The sequence below is a fragment of the Thunnus albacares genome, chromosome 1, assembly GCF_914725855.1.
Source record: "Thunnus albacares chromosome 1, fThuAlb1.1, whole genome shotgun sequence".
NCBI lineage: Eukaryota > Metazoa > Chordata > Actinopteri > Scombriformes > Scombridae > Thunnus > Thunnus albacares.
The window spans coordinates 12935675-12953371 of NC_058106.1; the positions used below are offsets into that span (position 1 = coordinate 12935675).

General features: G+C 39.9%; 1 protein-coding gene across 3 annotated transcripts; it reads left to right on the top strand.

Moving 5' to 3' along the window:
• Positions 1-995: 995 nt before the first annotated feature.
• ube2q1 (ubiquitin-conjugating enzyme E2Q family member 1) lies at positions 996-16449 on the top strand. Of its 3 annotated transcripts, XM_044336182.1 has the most exons (14): positions 996-1399; positions 1532-1715; positions 2137-2241; positions 6399-6521; positions 6898-6951; positions 7898-8038; positions 8748-8838; positions 9467-9527; positions 9650-9740; positions 9837-9895; positions 10077-10125; positions 10269-10364; positions 11495-11561; positions 13191-16449. In XM_044336182.1, exons 2-14 carry the CDS (start codon positions 1557-1559, stop codon positions 13220-13222), a joined length of 1128 nt encoding a protein of 375 aa, XP_044192117.1. In that variant the 5' UTR covers positions 996-1399; positions 1532-1556; the 3' UTR covers positions 13223-16449. The 3 variants fall into 3 exon arrangements, with proteins under 3 accessions (XP_044192117.1, XP_044192035.1, XP_044192143.1); XM_044336100.1 differs by having other exon boundaries at positions 996-1715; XM_044336208.1 differs by having other exon boundaries at positions 998-1715; positions 8754-8838.
• Positions 16450-17697: the final 1248 nt, after the last annotated feature.

A 17697-nucleotide genomic window follows, 5' to 3' on the forward strand; every position in this document is an offset into this window, starting at 1 on the left:
TATCTGTTTGAAAAATACACATACACGCACGCACAAACGCATGCACGTAGGCACACACACACGCATGACAACATGCACACACAGAAGATTCTGAATATCATGGGTAATTTGCTTTTTTCTTTTATTAATGAAGGAAGAACATGTCCTGTTTGTCATGGCCAGATACTTTGGGGGCTCCAGGCCAAAATTTGCAGTCAGGTCCCTGTTGCCTCCAAGTTCACATCAAGCACAGCATCAAGCACAGTGCACATAGTACACTACAGATTGCAGCTTTCTTATATTTTGCACAAACTAAGTAAGTTCTCCTATCCTTGAACACCAAGTTTTCTGTATGCCAGTTAGTTATTTAATTAAGGTGTTCGAACTACATTTTGGCACAGAGCATCTCTACAAGATAGGGTCACAAGATTATGTCCTGATGTAGAACCCAGTTGATATTGTAATTCTGTAGTGCAAATTCCCAAAGAAATTAGTAAGAAATCAAATTACCAAGACACAACTGACACACAGTCAACCTGGGGCTCTTGAGTCCTAGCACTACTAGGGCCAACCCTGGACATGGTCCTTTTTTCCTTTCTCGTGTTTAAATGTTCTACTGAACTCAGTACTCAGTACTCAGTACAGTTTTGCTGTTTGATGATGTTGATGTTAGTAGACAGCTAATACTGACTCATAATGCCCAGGACAAATCAATTCAACTCTGATTAACACTGCATCAATCATCATTTCCATGGTAACATAAATCTAAATTATTTCACCCATCTTTGGTGGCACCAGAGCAAAAATGAAGCAGCAGGACCCATCTATCTAAGTTCTGTGCTTCAGATTTGACTCTAGTCTGACTCATCTGAAGCAGGAACGGTCTTTTACCTAAATTTAAAAAAATATATCATGAAATCTATTTATCCACACATACAGATGTTTGATGAACTCAAATGATTCACTGTGATGAACTTTTTCTATCTGTTCTTCAGATACAGTGAGGACGCGCTGAATGCTGGGACTCTGCGGGAACAGGGAGATTGCAGAACGCCATCTTTAAACCCCACAAGAGGCCAGCTACAGTTGAACACCGGGATGAAAAACACTTTCCCTTCATCGGGATATAAGTTCAGATCCTGGGAATTTATATATGTTTGTTTCCCAGTTAAGTAAATAACAAGCGGCTGTCCGATGGGACTGAGCGGAGACGGCCACGGGACACAGCGAGAGCGTTAACATGTTGTTATCATAGGCGGACAACAACAATAGACGGAAAGACAACAACAGCGGCTAGCATCGCCTTGCTAACGCTGTTTCAAACGCTAACTGCAAGCTAGCTAGCTAACGTTAGCTACTTCATCAGCAAGTCTGTCTGGTTGCGCTGAAATTTTGACTGGACGCTGTTTGATAGCTGACAGTGGGTATCCAGCTCTATCCAACGAGGCACCCCGACACCACTTGGCCACTTTTAAAAACATATTTAGTTGTGAGATTTGCGTTGTGGCTTTAGCTAGCTAAAAGCTAAGTCCCGACTTCTCCCCCTCCCCAGCGGCCCGGCCGGAGATGCGTGGAAGATGTCGGTGTCGGGGCTGAAGGCCGAACTGAAGTTTTTGGAGTCCATTTTTGATCCAAACCACGAACGATTCCGGATCATTGACTGGAAGCCCGATGAGCTGAGCTGCCAGTTTAATGTAACTGGGGAAAAGCTGTTAATTATCCACTGTAACATAACGGTAAGGGGACATAAATACAAACGCCGGGATTTCTACGTGTCCCGTGTTGTTCGTTAGCGAGCTAAAGTTAGCTGGTTAACTTGCTAAGTCAGGTAGCAGGCTACCTCCACAACCGTGCGATAATCTGATGCTATGCGGGACAGGGTGTTTGCGTAGTTTCATTAGCCAGTGTGAATTGAAGCTACGCAGTACAGAATGCGTTTTTTTGTAGGTTTGACAATCCGACACTACAAAGTGTTGTGAAGCAACTCTAGCTGTTAGCTAACCCTGCACTCTGAATGCTAACGTCGTCAACCCAAATGTTACATTATTTACTGACACTGTGTTAAACCCTGCGACACGCAGGTAACTTACATACGCTAGATCAAACGTATTGGTTTAAGCTAACTGTCTTGTTTCTGCTGTGTTCGACTGTGTTTAGGAGTCTTATCCATCTACGCCGCCAATATGGTTTGTGGACTCTGATGACCCGAGCTTGACACAAGTATTGGAGCGATTGGAAGATGTGAGAAAAGGCAGCACCCTGGTAATGATCGTGATTCACTTGTTTCACTATGTGTCACTGAAGGAGAGGATTTATGTACACGTTGTAAGGATCTGCTGACATTTTTATGATGCATTGTAAAGGATGAACTTAAAACCTGTCATCCAACATTTTGCCCAAAGACACGTACTTTGCCACTGTCACACTCATCTTACTGCAAGGCAGAGTTAATCTGATACAGAGCAGTTGGTTTCAAGTTAATAAACAACAACAATTAGCAGATAATTTAACTACCCAGCTAAAATTCAATAAATATCCTCATATGTCAAAACAGATTTGATGTAGCCTCACTCAAAACGCTTTTATGGTCTGTCTGTGGTATTTGGCACATGACTAGTTGAAAAGAAAACACTCTATTTGACTTAACTGAAATGCTCGGCTTAACACCTTTTGACCAGGCTGCCTCACAGTAGGAACATTTTCTTTGCATTATTGTGACATAATGCCAGCCTGCTGTGTCAGATGGAGGCAGATGATTGTGTTGCTAAATAATCTTTTGGCACTGGCCCTTTATTTTGGACTTTGACTCATTATGCTGGCTATTATTTAGATGTTTTAAATACTAAGTACTCTTAATATTTGATTTTGTGTCAGTGTTTTAGATTTTTCATACAGTTTTTGTCCTTTTAACAATTTTTGCATCATCCTTGCAGGATTTTTGCAATGTTGGACTAGTTAAAGAGAGTGTTCACTGATGCAGGTTGAGTTTTTGCCATTTTAGTGTCATATTCTCAAGATTTACCAAAAAAGGGGCTTATGTCAGTTTTCTTACAGTATGGGCTTTCAAACATAAACAGCTTGCAAGTGCTGCAGAAATGTGAGTCTGTACTTATGACCAAATGGCTGTGTCATTAGATCATTGGGACAATCTTTGAGGTCTAAATGTGACAAGCTGCTGTAATTCTACGTATTAGGGATGGTCATGATTTTTGAATAGTGATTAAATTATAAAAAGCGAATAGTTAATGTGACTATCGTCTTGTATTAAACAATATATTTTCCCTTGTTGTGTACAGCACGTTCAGTTCAGCTCTTTTCCACACAAGGGCATTTGCTACAGCATTGTGAGATGGGCTAGATGCTAATGTACAAATAGGAGAAATATGCAAAGACTACTACAGCCATTAAGATGTTCTATGTGGCACTCCTTCAAAAAAATAAACTAAAATGAGGTGCGGTGCAAACTCTGCCAGGTAAAGCTAGCATATCACAAGTCTGCAACAACCATACACAGTCATTTGAGAGCAAAGCACCCAGCAGAAGGTGGCGGCCCATCCACAGATCAACAATCGATGGCTAGCTTTTTCACCAGATGAATTAAGTTTGATCATAGACGTGCAGAGCAAACAACGGCCCTCATCTCAAAGATGACAGCTAAAGACATCCTTCCCATCAGCTTTGTCAAAGGCGAGGGTTTTCAAAGTTTGATGGGATTTTTTGAGCTTGAGTTTATGGCCCTATCAAGGAAATCCATTACCACAAAACTGGAGAATATATATACTATATGATGATAATACAAGTGAGCTGTACACTTTGTTGACAAGTGTTGAAAAACTGTCTCTGACCACAGATTCACGGACAGCACTTACAACTGAATTGTATATAATGGTCACCTGTCATTACATACTCAGCTTGGAAATAAGAGGGCTGACCAAAGAAATACAGACCAAAGCAGTGCCAGAGTGGCATACTGCTGAAAATCTGGCAAATGTGGTTCCCACCGCTACTGAACACTGGGGACTAAACGGAAAAGTCACAGCATGCGCACATGACAACACTAGCAACATGGTGCTAGCCAACACTGAACGCCTGGAATGGGACTCTCAGCCTTGTTTTGCACATTCACTCCAACTCACTATAAATGACAGATTCAAACCTCAACACATAAACCATGTGGTTGCATCTGCCAGTTGTCTGGTTTCTCATTTCCATCACAATACAACCGCAACACAAGCGTTGAAACAAAAGCAACAACTTCAGAGCTTGCCCGACTACAAATCAGTGCAGTGCTGCCGAACAAGATGGAATTCTATTCATGACATGTTCCAGCGACTACTTGAGCAAAGAAAGGCAATATCTGCAGTCTCGCCAGACAGAGCGTTCACCAAACTATCAGATGTACGAATCCTCAAATTGACTGATGATAGCTGAGGTGTTATGAAGGAGCTCATACCTGTGCTTTACTCACTGAAATGTGCTACTACTGCGTTGTGTGGAGAATCTGGAGTATCCATCCCCATGGTTTACCCGGTTACAGCAACACTCCTGTTAAAGCACCTCAAAGAAACCCAGGGAGAATCACCCAAAGCACACCATGTCTGCTTCACTGGAGCAGCGACTTGCACCTGCAGATGTCAGCAGGGCTCGCAAGGTTGCATACATTGCATCCTTCCTGGATCCGAGGCACAAACACTTGAGGTTAACAACTGATGAAGTTAAACTTGCTGTGCAGGCATAAGCGTGCAATCTCGTGGGCGTGGGAGAGATGGTCGCAGTTGAATCAGATGAAACCGAGCCGGTGGCCAAAAAGACTGATGCTGTGTCTGCCATCACAGTCCTGTTTGGCGAGGATTACAATATGGAAACAATGGACACAACTACTGAATTAAACCAGTACTGCCCAGGACAAGTGCCCACCCCCTCCGCATCGATCCCGTGGACTGGTGGAAAACCAACAAAAACAAATATCCCCGACTGGCAAAATTAGCAAGGTCATACTTGTGTGTTTGCCTGCAACGTCTGTGCCATCAGAGAGGGTGTTTTCCAGTGCAGGACTTACTGTAAAAAAATTTTTAAAAAAATATGGAATAGACTATAGGCCTGAACAGTCGCTCAGATTAGCCTTTATGAAGACAGACATGTTCAAAATGAATGTTCATGTCAGCATTGCTGTCACTCAGGTATTAAACAGTTAAACAGTGTGCTGTGATAGTGACTGAAACGATAAACCTTTTGAGCTGTATTAACACTGATGTCGCTATATGAGAAATATAGAAATAACTATCATTTTTCCTTATCCGCTTGTGCAGTTGGCATTAGGATTTTGTTAGCTTTTGTTAGGCCTGAAGAGTCAGGACCATGTTGCCTCAAACATACTGAGTTGTAGTATGACAGGCTGATTGCCAATAACCTGTCCTGTGGAAGAGAAATGATCCATTTCTGTCTGTGTGTTTTATGAGGAAGGATGTGGCGCAGTTCATTATACTCTATGCTTTATGGGGTTGTTTGGTTTAACAGCTTAATTAGATTCTGTTGTGGATTCTAGCTCATTCAGACAAGTATTGCATCACTAAAGAACATGACATCAAAATAAAAAGACAGAGTTGTGAAGATCGTGAATGGGCCTCTGTCTCTCTCCCTCTCTTTATGTGTGTGTACGTGCATGCCTGCAGGGGGTGGGGGGATCTTCGGAGAATGGTCGAATAGTTCCCAGTGAATATCGAATAGTATTTTTGCTTGAAATGCCCATCCTTACTACCTATGTGGTGACGGTGGTTAGTTAGCCTACTTACTCATGCTGTATGCTCTGTTTGTAGGACACAAAATAAGCTTTTCATAGAAGTACTGTCAAGTTTTTTGGACAGAAGTAAATTATCCATAACTTAGTGTGTGTGTTATTTGTTAGGTAAGAGATAGGCTATGCCTTCCTGTGGATAGATAAGATCAGTTTGGTTGTTTTGCACGGATGTTTTAGCGGCATGCTATATTTGAATTGCACCAAATTTGCAAAAGCAGAACACACTAGTTGATGGCAGCCAAATGACTGTGTAGTCTTTCTGTTCGAGTGTAAACAGTCTTCTTACATTTATTTACACTACTACTACTACTAGTATTTTGTGTTAAAATGTTTAGTCTGAATTCTTATTTAAGACATTAGCCTAAATACATTGCTGCTTGATGTATGAAATGCAAACATCACTTTGATTTGCCTCACACAGTCGTACCAGTATTTTCACCAGTAGCTATTTGCCAGTTTAAAGTCCAGAAACTGATGTTCAAAATTCTTATTTATACCTGTGAAAGTGTATGTTACATCATTTACATGTCTGTTGTGTGGTGATGCTGTGTAGCAGCGTTTGCACCCTTGAATGATTTCTCCAACTCTCTTTAACCTCATTTATGTGGTTTCTCTTTACTAGCTTTTGCAGCAATTGAAGAAGCTCATTTGTGACCTTTGCCGCCTGTACAACCTGCCTCAACATCCCGATGTGGAGATGCTGGATCAGCCCCTGCCCGCAGGCCCTGTGGGACAAGACCGAAAGGCAAGACTGCATTAGATTGCTCTTGTCAGATACCTCCCAGTGGCATGGCATGGCATGGCATAGTATGGTACACCAGGACACTGGCTAGAAATAATTAATTTAAGGATTATGCAATGTATATTTATATTAGATTATGCAATTATATTTTTATTAGGATGTTTTATGTGCTTCCAAACCACTTGTACTTCATAAGGAGATAGCTGCGTACATCACAGAGATGATTTACATGAGGTTGTTCCTCTTGTGGTCATAGTCAGTAGAAGGTGGTCTTCTGACAAATAAAAGGACCAGCCCGCTCATTAAGTCTCTGACATACTACTTAATTCACTGTATGCAACTTAACCTAATGCCTTGTCTGTGGTGTGTGTGTTCATAGCATGGAACAGAAGAGGTCACATCTGAAGAAGAAGAGGAGGAGGAGATGGGAGAGGTAAGTTTTTATATCAAACTAAACACTTGTTAACTTCATGTACTACTCTTAGGGTGTGGTGCCAGGTGATTAGTGATGATTAGGGGCGGGAATCTTTGGGAATCTCACAATTCGACTCCGATTCTTTGATGTACGATTCCAAATCGATTCTCGATTGAATGAACAGAAAAACGTAGCCTATTTTCACTCACTTGCTCCAGTACACTGCGTGCCAAAGCATTCACTGGTGTCCTTATTCCACTGAAATACAATATCAAACATAACTGGCAATTAAGATAAATGATCCACAGCCTTTTTATTTTTAAAAGTTAACTGCATTAATTAATGAATGAATTCATTTGAAGACATCTTAGAATCTCCTGCCTGTATGAGAATAACAAAATGAGGGGGAGGAGCGCTCCGCTGTGTTGTTGTTAACATTATGTCTCCATTAGCTCCAGGGAAAGCCATCACTGTCCAAGATGCTGAGCAGTGAAACAGACTGAGCACAGAGTTATTTTCATCACCTCAGAGTTGGTTTAGGTTGTTTCATGCCGCAGTGTGTGTTGGTCAGCTGGTCTCATTTGTTACTGTTGGAATTGATTGCTCCGCTCCGCTAACTTCAGTCTCTGGGTGAGGAGGTAGAAAGTTCACAACTAACTTCACGTTTGTCTTGTAAAAAAATGCTTGCACCCACTGCCTTTTTTTTGAAGATGAACTACAAGATAACTCTAGCATGTGCGCGGTGTAGACTGTCCAGGTGCTGCACTGCCCCTGTAGTTGAGCCCCCCCCCCCCCCCCCCCCCCCCCAAGTAATGATACATACTTCTTTATTTTCCTCCCATCATACTCACACATTTTTTTTAAGAGCAGTGTTTCAGCTTTTGAAATTGCATGCTGTTATGGTATGTTTTGGAAAGTATAATGTGCAGTAAGAATACCTAAAATATCAAATATGAACCAACAGGACATAGAAGATCTGGACCACTATGAAATGAAAGAGGAGGAGCCCGTGGATGGGAAAAAATCCGAGGATGATGGCATCGAGAAGGAGAATCTGGCCATCCTGGAGAAGATACGTAAGAACCAGAGGCAGGACCACTTGAATGTAAGTCTTTATTCAGTGATGTATGTATTTTGAGGTGTCAAAGGGTCTTATGGTAAATACTATTTTTGATTGACACATATTCTGTATACAGAATGTATGTATGCTTACCTAAACATTTTGTCAGTTGTACTTTTTAGGGCTTAAGGTAGTGATTAAATTTTGAATGACAAATGAGAACAGTTTGGAAAGAAGAAACCTGAAAAACAAGTCAGTTATAAGATATTTCATCCGTTTATCTGACAGTGGGAGAATGTGACCTGTTTATTAATGTGCTTCTATATACAGCACATCTTCAGGTTTCTTTCAGCATCTGCCCTTCAAGGCAGCATAAATTTATGAAATGATTTGTTTTTGTTCTGGCCCTCAGCTTGCTCATCATTTTGTTCTGTGGCTCAGCTATGTACCTGTCCTTGTATCTGAAATGTGTCAAAAATACAATTATATCCTAACTATGGAGCCAATGACCCAAGCTTTTCATGCACTTATTTTAGTTTTTCTTTGTTTGTTTGTTTTCTAATTTTGTGGATTGGTGAAATAATCTCAAGGGGTGTAGAGGAGTAAATATAGACGTCTTGCAGGATAATGCTTTCTCTTTGATGTTTGCCTGTATAGAGTACAGAAGACAGGGTTACCCTCATGGTGAATTGCAAAGAGCTGCGTTCTTTGTCTTTATTGTTACATCTGTTTTTTTGTTTTATTATTATTATTGTTGCAGGGAGCTGTGTCTGGTTCAGTGCAAGCCTCTGACCGCCTGATGAAGGAGCTTAGAGAGATCTACAGGTCTCAGAGCTACAAGACAGGTAATGCTCACCACCCAGAGGTCTGCACTTTGTAGCAGATCTAAGTGAAAAGAACATTTGCAAAAAACGACACCGAAACATACAAACAATTATTATTATCTGTTGTACCTCTTAATGTGATAGATGTGTATCGGTCAACATCAGGCATCGCAATACTAGAGGCATGATGTATATATGAATGGAGGAAAGCATTTGAGAGATAAAATTCAAAAAGTACCTTTACAGCTTGTCCAGATGAGGTCAGCTCCACCCTCTCTGTTATTTGCAAACAACTCATGTATGCTTTAGTAATGGCTGTAGGCACGTCAGCGTGTTTTCCACTGAGGCTTAACAAAAAAAAAAAAATGTTCTTTGAAATATGAATACCAAATTTTTATGCAGTAGGCAGAAACCCATTTTGAAGTCTCATTATGTTGAAATTCCTCACTTTTGAACAATTTTGAACAAGGCCTCTAATAACGGATGCAGAACGAGCTGACAGTGGAGACTGGAGGTACCTGTCAAAATACATCTAAACCTTTGCCTCACTGCAATGCTGTTTAGTTTATAAGGTGAAAAGGGAGATAAATTATTACAGTTGTTTCCAAGTCTTGCACCAGGAGACGTATTTAATCATTTTCTTTTGCAGGCATCTATTCAGTCGAGCTCGTTAACGACAGCCTGTATGAATGGCACGTCAAACTAAGGACGTAAGTAACTGTGGGATCTTTGATCCATGAAAAATCATGTTTTTGTTTTTTTTTTTTGTTGTTGTTGTTTTTTTCTATGTCAGCATAAACACTGACTGATAACATAATTTAATGCCCAACAGGGTGGATCCAGATAGCCCCTTACACAGTGATTTACAAGTCTTAAAGGAAAAGGAAGGAATGGATTACATTTTACTAAACTTCTCATATAAAGTGAGTAAAACAGACTTTGCATTAATGAAAAAGAAACAGTATTTGGGAGTCTTTGAAGTCTTTAAGTGAAGCATTTTTGGCTGGTTGTCTCTACAGGATAATTTCCCCTTTGATCCGCCATTTGTCCGGGTAGTCTCGCCTGTGCTTTCTGGAGGGTGAGTTCATTTAGCATGCACACTTAACAGTTCCTTCAATCCCCATAGTCCGTTTTCAAATTGAGGCAGAGTTTATCAACAAACCGAGAGATTAAAAAGTGCCTACATAAAAACAGGAAGAGGGCTTCCTTGTGCTGTTCGGATAACCCTTCCTCTGATAATTTGTTTCTCCTTGCTTTAGTTACGTTCTCGGAGGAGGTGCCCTGTGCATGGAACTTCTCACCAAACAGGTATGTCAAATGTATTTTTCCTAAGGATAAAAATGAAAGTGAATTTGTGCTGCGTAATAAAAAATGTTACTCCGGATTGCATTTGAATCTGTTTTTTACATTTTGAGACCTACTCTTATTGACACTGGGCTTCCTGATTGCAGGGTTGGAGCAGTGCCTATTCCATTGAGTCTGTCATCATGCAGATCAATGCCACTTTAGTCAAAGGAAAAGCCAGAGTGCAGTTTGGAGCCAATAAAGTAAGTGAGGAAGCACCCAGAGGTTCATTTCAAGCCAGGAAATGTCCTGTGATATGTTGATAGCACACTGTTTGCTTTTCATCCTTTTTCTCTTTCTCCTTTCCCAGTCAGATAATAAGTGCAAATGTGATGAATATTTGGAAAAAGTACATGTTTTTTTTTCTTTTCATTTCTCCTCGTCATTTCATTGTAAGAGCTATTTTAATCAGCTGACTGGGTGCCTCTAACAAAAGTTACTGAAATTGTTTTTCTCTTTGGGGACCAAGGGCAAATGGGTCACTGTTTATTTTTAAGCTCTTCTTGCATAATGCTCGCATTATAATGAGCAAGTGAAGTTATTTTTTATCAGAGAGCTTTTCCTATGATTTTATTTTTTAACCCTTCTATCTTTAGAATAAGACCCTTAATAGTTTGTTTTTCACTCTTAAAAGGACTGGAGTGCCTGTGTGGTGCTAGAAGTGAAAGTGGGAATGTTTTTTTTTAATGAAAATGTATAAATGTTGAGTGAGATGTTGCATCCACTTACTTAGAGTTGTATGAAAGCTCTGACAGTATTGGAAAACAGCCTTCATAAAGACCATTACCCCTCATACCATTTTGAGATAGACTCACTGAGCTGGGGTGAACGGGGTGTAACACTTGTAAAGGGGCCTCTTCAATGACCAGAGTTACTAAAGAGTTATTATAGCATTTCTGCAGTCTTACCGGAGATATTGTCAGTATTGTTTGTAATTGTAAAGATACATATAATTGTAGAATGGTAGTTGTTACATTAATTTGTCAAAAAGTTACCAAGAATGAAAAGCATATCACTTTCAGCATAAAGTCTTGTGTATTGTCTGTGGTTTAGCAGTGATGTGTGCAGAGCTACAGGTGCAGAGCCAGGTCTTCTGTGAATGGTGATATTAACCAGGCGTGTGTGTCAAAGCAGTCTGGTATGAATGGCCAAACAAGGGGAGAGTGTGTGTGTTCATTATACTGCACCATACACAGATTGGAGATTGTGCGATAAGCTTTTTTTTTTTTTTTGCTTGTAGAAAACAGCTGTCAGTGCTGTTTCCTGTTCTGTGCTGTCATCATAAACACAATGCACACTCTAAGGTTGACTTCATTTTCATCTTTGAATGCAGAACCAGTACAATCTTGCCAGAGCACAGCAGTCCTACAAATCCCTGGTTCAGATCCACGAAAAGAATGGTGAGTGTTTTTGTCTCCAGTTTCACACAGAGTGCATTACTGACCTTGTTTACTGAAATGTAATCCCTCCCATGCATCAAAGCGTAGGAAAATGACTGCTTGGACTGTATGTACCAAACATGGACAACATAATTTCTCACATGTACCATTGTTTACACTGAAGGTCAAAGATTTTACTGACACAACACAAGTGCGCCAGCTAGTGTTTTAAAGTGTTTGTTACAGCAAATGGATCCAGAAATGTCTAAATGTTTTTAAGTGTGCTACTAAGAATGATCTCCCTCTCCATAGCAGATGGAAAGTAACTAGGAGCTAAATCAGGTGCCAAGCATCTCCTGTCCTTGTTTGAGATTAGTAGTTTTGTTCGAGTCATGACAAATAGATTTAATAAAATTAAATAAAACATAAGATTATCCCCATCTTTTGCCTTAAGCAAAGAATCGGGTGTTTTCTGCAGTGTGTCGTATAACAAATACAGAAAGGAGTCTTAGCAGTGCATTTCTGATAGTAAGCTGCACAATGAGTGAGACAAGAAATTTAACAACAGGTATTATTTAGTGCAAATATGATTTAGATACATAATTATAGGTTCATAATAAACTGCTTTAAAGAAGCTTAAAGGACATCAGAAATTAACTGCTATACAAGGTTGAATGTTATTAAAGTTGTGCAAAGGTGCGCTGATCACACTGTCCATTGTGGACGGTAAATGTCCTCAATAATGGTTTGGACAACAATTTGGTATAAGCATGTAATGTCATGATGAGCAACAGCTTGAACAAACCAAATAAAGCTAAATTAAGTGTGACCCAAAGTAAAGGTTTTGTTCTGAAATAGGTGAATAGTGGAGTGGTGTCATGTTTAGGTAAACTGCTGAATGTTATTATGTAATTCCACTTGTGTTGCACATATCTACATATGAAATAAAGGCTTTGCGATTTTGCAGTTTACAAACATAGAAGAATAAAAGAATAATATCCTCTGTCAAATCCAAATAATATCCATTTGGACATACAGTGAAATTAATAGTAAAATCAAGAAAGAGAAACATTTACATTTTTAAGTTAAATATCTTTATTGGAACAGCACTGGTAAGTCAGTGTTGTTCAAAGATTTATTCAAATTTTTTGTTGTCCTTGACTTCTGAAAACACCACACTGCATTTAATAAAAGAAGTGCAGGTGAAAATATGTAAATTATTTTTGCTCTGTTGGGCCACATTGAGCCATATTTAATTGTATCAGAATATAGGAAGTGAGAGCTTCATTTTGCAGCACAAATAGATGGGACAGGAAACAATGCACTTTTGTGTGTGTGTGTCTTTCACAGAATAGCTCATAAGACAATTGTTTCATGTCAACTGATCATAATTTAAAATATTGGCCCATTCTGTTAGGCAAGCAGAAAGGTCCATATTCACAATGGCTTTCATTATTTCACTTCTCTATAAATAATCTTCAGTGACAGGATGTTCATTTACTGCAACCAACAAAGGAGTACTGTGCATGTGAATGTGTAAATATGTTATTACCTGCGGTACTGTTGGTGGTGGAGATCTGGCGACAGTAGATTGGTGCTTTTTTTTCCTAATGTATAGTCATTCTCTGTTGTTGTGCTTTTTCCCCCCAGGCTGGTACACACCCCCAAAGGAGGACGGCTAAAACAGACTCTTGCCTTTCCTGCACTGGGACCACATGTCTTAGATTTTTTTTCCCTTTTCCTTGCGACCAATTTCTTTTTTTTTTTTTTAAATCATTCAAACTATTTTGTTCTCTACATGAGAGTTTGAACTCCAAACCAAATTCTTCATTCAGTGACCACCCACAAACTAGCACATAAACACACACACATGCACCCCCACCCAAAAATTACATCCAAGCCCATCAGCTGCTCGCAAGGTTTTCCTCTCTTCAGATATTTATCTCTCTGTACATCTGTTGTCTGAAACAATCTCATTTTACCATTGCGACATTCATCCCATACTCCAGGAGAACAGTGGACTTTAAATATCACGCAAACTCTCCGTTTGGTTTTGGCAGCGAGCATGCCAAGGTTACTTACAGGCTGTGAGTTGAAAGGTGCGGCATGGTTTTATCCTCTGGCAGTGGCAGTTTGGCGCTCCAGTCACTGCACACTGCCTCTGCAGCCACAGACTGGATCCGAGAATGGCATGCGACATTCCCGGGTATGATGCAGTGGTGGCTGGAACGGACATAAATGCTGGTGGTGGGGAAAAACCACCACCTCTCTCTCCATGGACGGCCTCTGTAATATTGTGCTCATGTATTATCTTTGTTATGCCAAGATCCCTCCTCTGGAATAACATGCTTCTGAGGCTAGCTCGCTTTCAAACCTCATATCTTTTAAAGCTTGAAGCCCTGAGGTGGGGAGGAAGATAAAGAGACCTTTGCAGCCTGGGCTGGACAGCCCATAATAATGAACAGCATCCTTCTGAGCTCCAAAGTTGGAGACCACTGTCATCATCACAACCAGCTACTGGACCCCTCCCTGCAGGGGAGGATTAGTGTGTGGCGAGGCTGGAAACAAAAGGAACATGACCAGGCAAAGTAGGGGTGTGTTGGGATTGGCTCACACTGTATTGTAGTTGATTTTAACTCCACATGTAAACATGTAAATTTGTATTTCTGCAAAAGGATTTAATTGTTTATAATGTAACCTTGTCTGGGTCTTTGGCTGGGCAGAGACTGTATTAGTATATACCCTTGACAATTAACAGCAGGGGCACTGCAACTTCTCAAGACCCATTTAGAATAAGAAAGAGTTGCTTCATGGATACTCTTGCAGAAGGAAACAAAAGTACACCATGTTCTTATGTAAGCTTAATGACTACTGCGGTTTTGTTCTTTTTTTTTTTATATATATATATTGATTTGTAATCCTCGTGTTATTGGCAACAATGACAGTACCATTCCCCTTATTTGATGGCACCTCTTAACTACAATGGCCGTAATGATGATGGCGTAGACACAGCTGTTTCTGGCATTCCAGAGGTTCGGCTATTCATATCTAATCACTCAAACCGGATGAACCTCAGTAAGGCTATGCAGTGAAGACACAGTCTTGTGGAGTTTTGTTGTACTGAAGAGAAGTAGTCTTAACAGTGTAGTCACCTGCTTAGTTCTTGTAGCTGGTTCACATCCTGACCACTTTGCCAATCCTGCAGTTGTAATAGTCTGGAAAAAAAAAAAAGTGACCTTTACCTTCTGACTTTTCCTCGACCTCATGGCTGTTTGAAAACACAGCCAGAGTTTCAAATTCACAGCAATAGTCTTGACCATATACCTACTGGCTTCACACCTGGGAAGATCAACTGGAGTCTGTTCCATTTCCAGAATATTTGTTCAGGTTTGATAAATATTTGTTCAGATTCGCTACAGGAAGGACCCAGGTCTTCCCATTACCACCTCTCTGGTTACTATTCCTAACCACTCTCAGCACTGCTGTACCCCTCACACGCCGAATCTTTGATGTAATGTGAATAATATGCAGAAAACTGTGTGGAGCATTCCAATTAATGCAGTTACACGTTTGTTGTGGGTGTTCTATTGTGTGGTTATTTGCATTGTTTTAAGTATATTGTCCTGAAAACCAGCATAGAAAGCTTAGTTATGCTAATTCATACAGTCATTCCTCATTTTTGCGTTGGTTTAGAATTTTCTCAGTAATACTAACCTCAGTCCAACATCTTCAAAACAGGTAGAAATGGGTACAAACAGCGTGTTCATGTCCAACAAGTCTGACATTTGTTAAGACTTGCAGGATTTGACAAGAGTCACACTCCCTTCTTGTTTCACCCAAAGCAAATTTTCAACATGACTATGGATCATTGGCATGGTTGTTAGCTGTTGTGATACCATTGGTAAAGTACTAATCACTTCATTCTGGTCACATTGTCGAGCTCACCCCATTCTCTGGAGAAGCAAACTCAGGAATACATACTGCACACTTGACTTTGCAAAGGATTGCTTCAGAATATCATAAAATGCAAGATTGAATGTGTCAATCTTTTTTTGGGGTGCCATTTAAAAATGATGCCCTTGTCTCACCGATAGGCATTGCAGTGTGTTTTGCTGTTGTATTGCACACACTTGATTTAGACTTTCTGAATACCATTGAGGTTGATAAATAATTACTAAGCAAGTTTTGGAATGATCAGATATCTGGAGCAGGGATTTGATCCCACCTTCATATCATCCTGTGCTTTATGAGGGGTTAAGAACACATCAACCCTGTCTCTTTGATATTGCTGTATTTTGCATGTCAATATATCAATGGGTGTTGTTTCCCCCAAGCTACTGAAGGCAAAGTGTGGTTGGTTTGGGTGGTAAAAAAGACTAGATGTATCCATTTTTTCATTCATTGTTTACTCAACTTGTGGTTTCCTATCAGAGCACAGGGTCATTTTTTTTCTGTGCGTTGCTTATTGAAACAGGTCAGATACTATATGAGACACATGGACTACATGTTCGGATTACCTTTAAAGATGCCAGGATTCCCTACAAAAAGTAGCAGTTTAGATTTGTGTGCCATCAGAACAATTGTGAGCTTACATCTTGAACCTGACATTTTGAATAATGGTGTACCCAAGTCTGTTGTGCACTGAATAACAGCTTCTCTTACACCAACACATGTCGTCTGACTAACAAAAACCTTTTCTGCTTTGGCAAGCGCCATATTGATCTGAGGTCTGAACTAGCCTGATTCTGGGTTCCTTGCTTCATTAACTGCGGTGGCCGGGTTATAAAGTTATGCACTGTTAGCATGCTTTGGTTTGGTTTCATTTTTTTCCATTGCAAGGGTGATTTTGACCATGTAAAGTAATTTGTAAACTTGCATCAAGTTTATGAATAAAGAATTTTATGAAATATCTCTTCATTCTGTTCTTTTTAATAAAAACTCATCAAAAGCAAATGTGAAAATATGGTATTTGCTATGTGGAATCTATCCAAAATCTGACTGGTATTGGATGAAAATGTATATGCCACTACACAGGAACATTCAAAGAGTATTGATAAACCGGGAACAAACACCAACCATACCTACAATTAACAACCCATGCTACTACCAGAGCTACACCCAACTCCAAATATGTCTTGTCCTTGCAGGTAATTTATTTCTTGTGCTTTCCAGTAGATGGTGTTCTTTGTAAAAAGATTCAGGTGATTGTGTGATGTTTGAAGTGAGGCAGTGCACTTGAGCCAGCGCGCCTCCGGTATGTCTCTTTGATTTGACCTAATGGGAAACACTTAAACCCTTTTTTATTTTCGCTCCAACCCTGACGCATATTTTATGTCTTTTGTCCTTTATTGTGCAGCACTTTGTGACGTCTGATCTAGAAAGGTGCAATATAAATAAAATACACTGACCTAACTTGCACCCTTTTTGACAAACTATGTACATCTTGGGGCCTACATTGCTAAAATTAGAGTAGCTGCTATTGGATTTTTTTTTTAATGCTCAGAATTGCACTTCAAGTAGAATAAATGAAAACAAAAGTGTGTACTGTGGCTAAATATTAGATTTAATTTAATTCACTTCAATGACATCACAGCTAAACAGGTGAAATTTGTTTCTGGGACAGTAGGGCATGGTCACACATTCACTAAATAATAGCAAATACTGTACTGTACATGGACATAATAGAAATCATATATCACCTTCAAACATCCAGCAACATATCACATATATGAAACAAGAACAGTTACAGCTCATGCAGTTCAATCAGAGGGAAGTGGATGGGGTAAACTTGAGTTAACGTGTTTGTGAGCAGTGATTTATAGCACCTTGTAGTAACTGGAAAGAGTGGTGCTAAGCGAATAGGGTGAGCAGATTTTTATGCCTATTCTTTGGAATAATAGATTTCCTCTTGTCTTTCTCTACAACATGCTGAAATTTCATTGGCTTTGTATTTTATGGTTGTGTGTACTAGAAGTCACCACTAGATGGTATTGGAGCACTCTTGTAACTCTGGGGTATTGTGTGTTTTTTTTTTTTTGGTCACTCGTAGCACTCTATAGTTCACATTCTGTAGTTCTATCTGTAACATCAGCAGTTGGTGCTCCATTATTACACTCATTCCTGCTCTTATCATCTCTGTGGCTCATTTCCTTCAAGG

Coding starts and splice junctions, on each gene's coding strand:
- ube2q1 (XM_044336100.1), top strand. CDS start 1,557: ATGTCGGTGTCGGGGCTGAAGGCCGAACTGAAGTTTTTGGAGTCCATT. Junction 10,365..11,494: donor TGCAGTTTGGAGCCAATAAA/GTAAGTGAGGAA, acceptor CTTTGAATGCAG/AACCAGTACAATCTTGCCAG. Junction 11,562..13,190: donor TCAGATCCACGAAAAGAATG/GTGAGTGTTTTT, acceptor TTTTCCCCCCAG/GCTGGTACACACCCCCAAAG.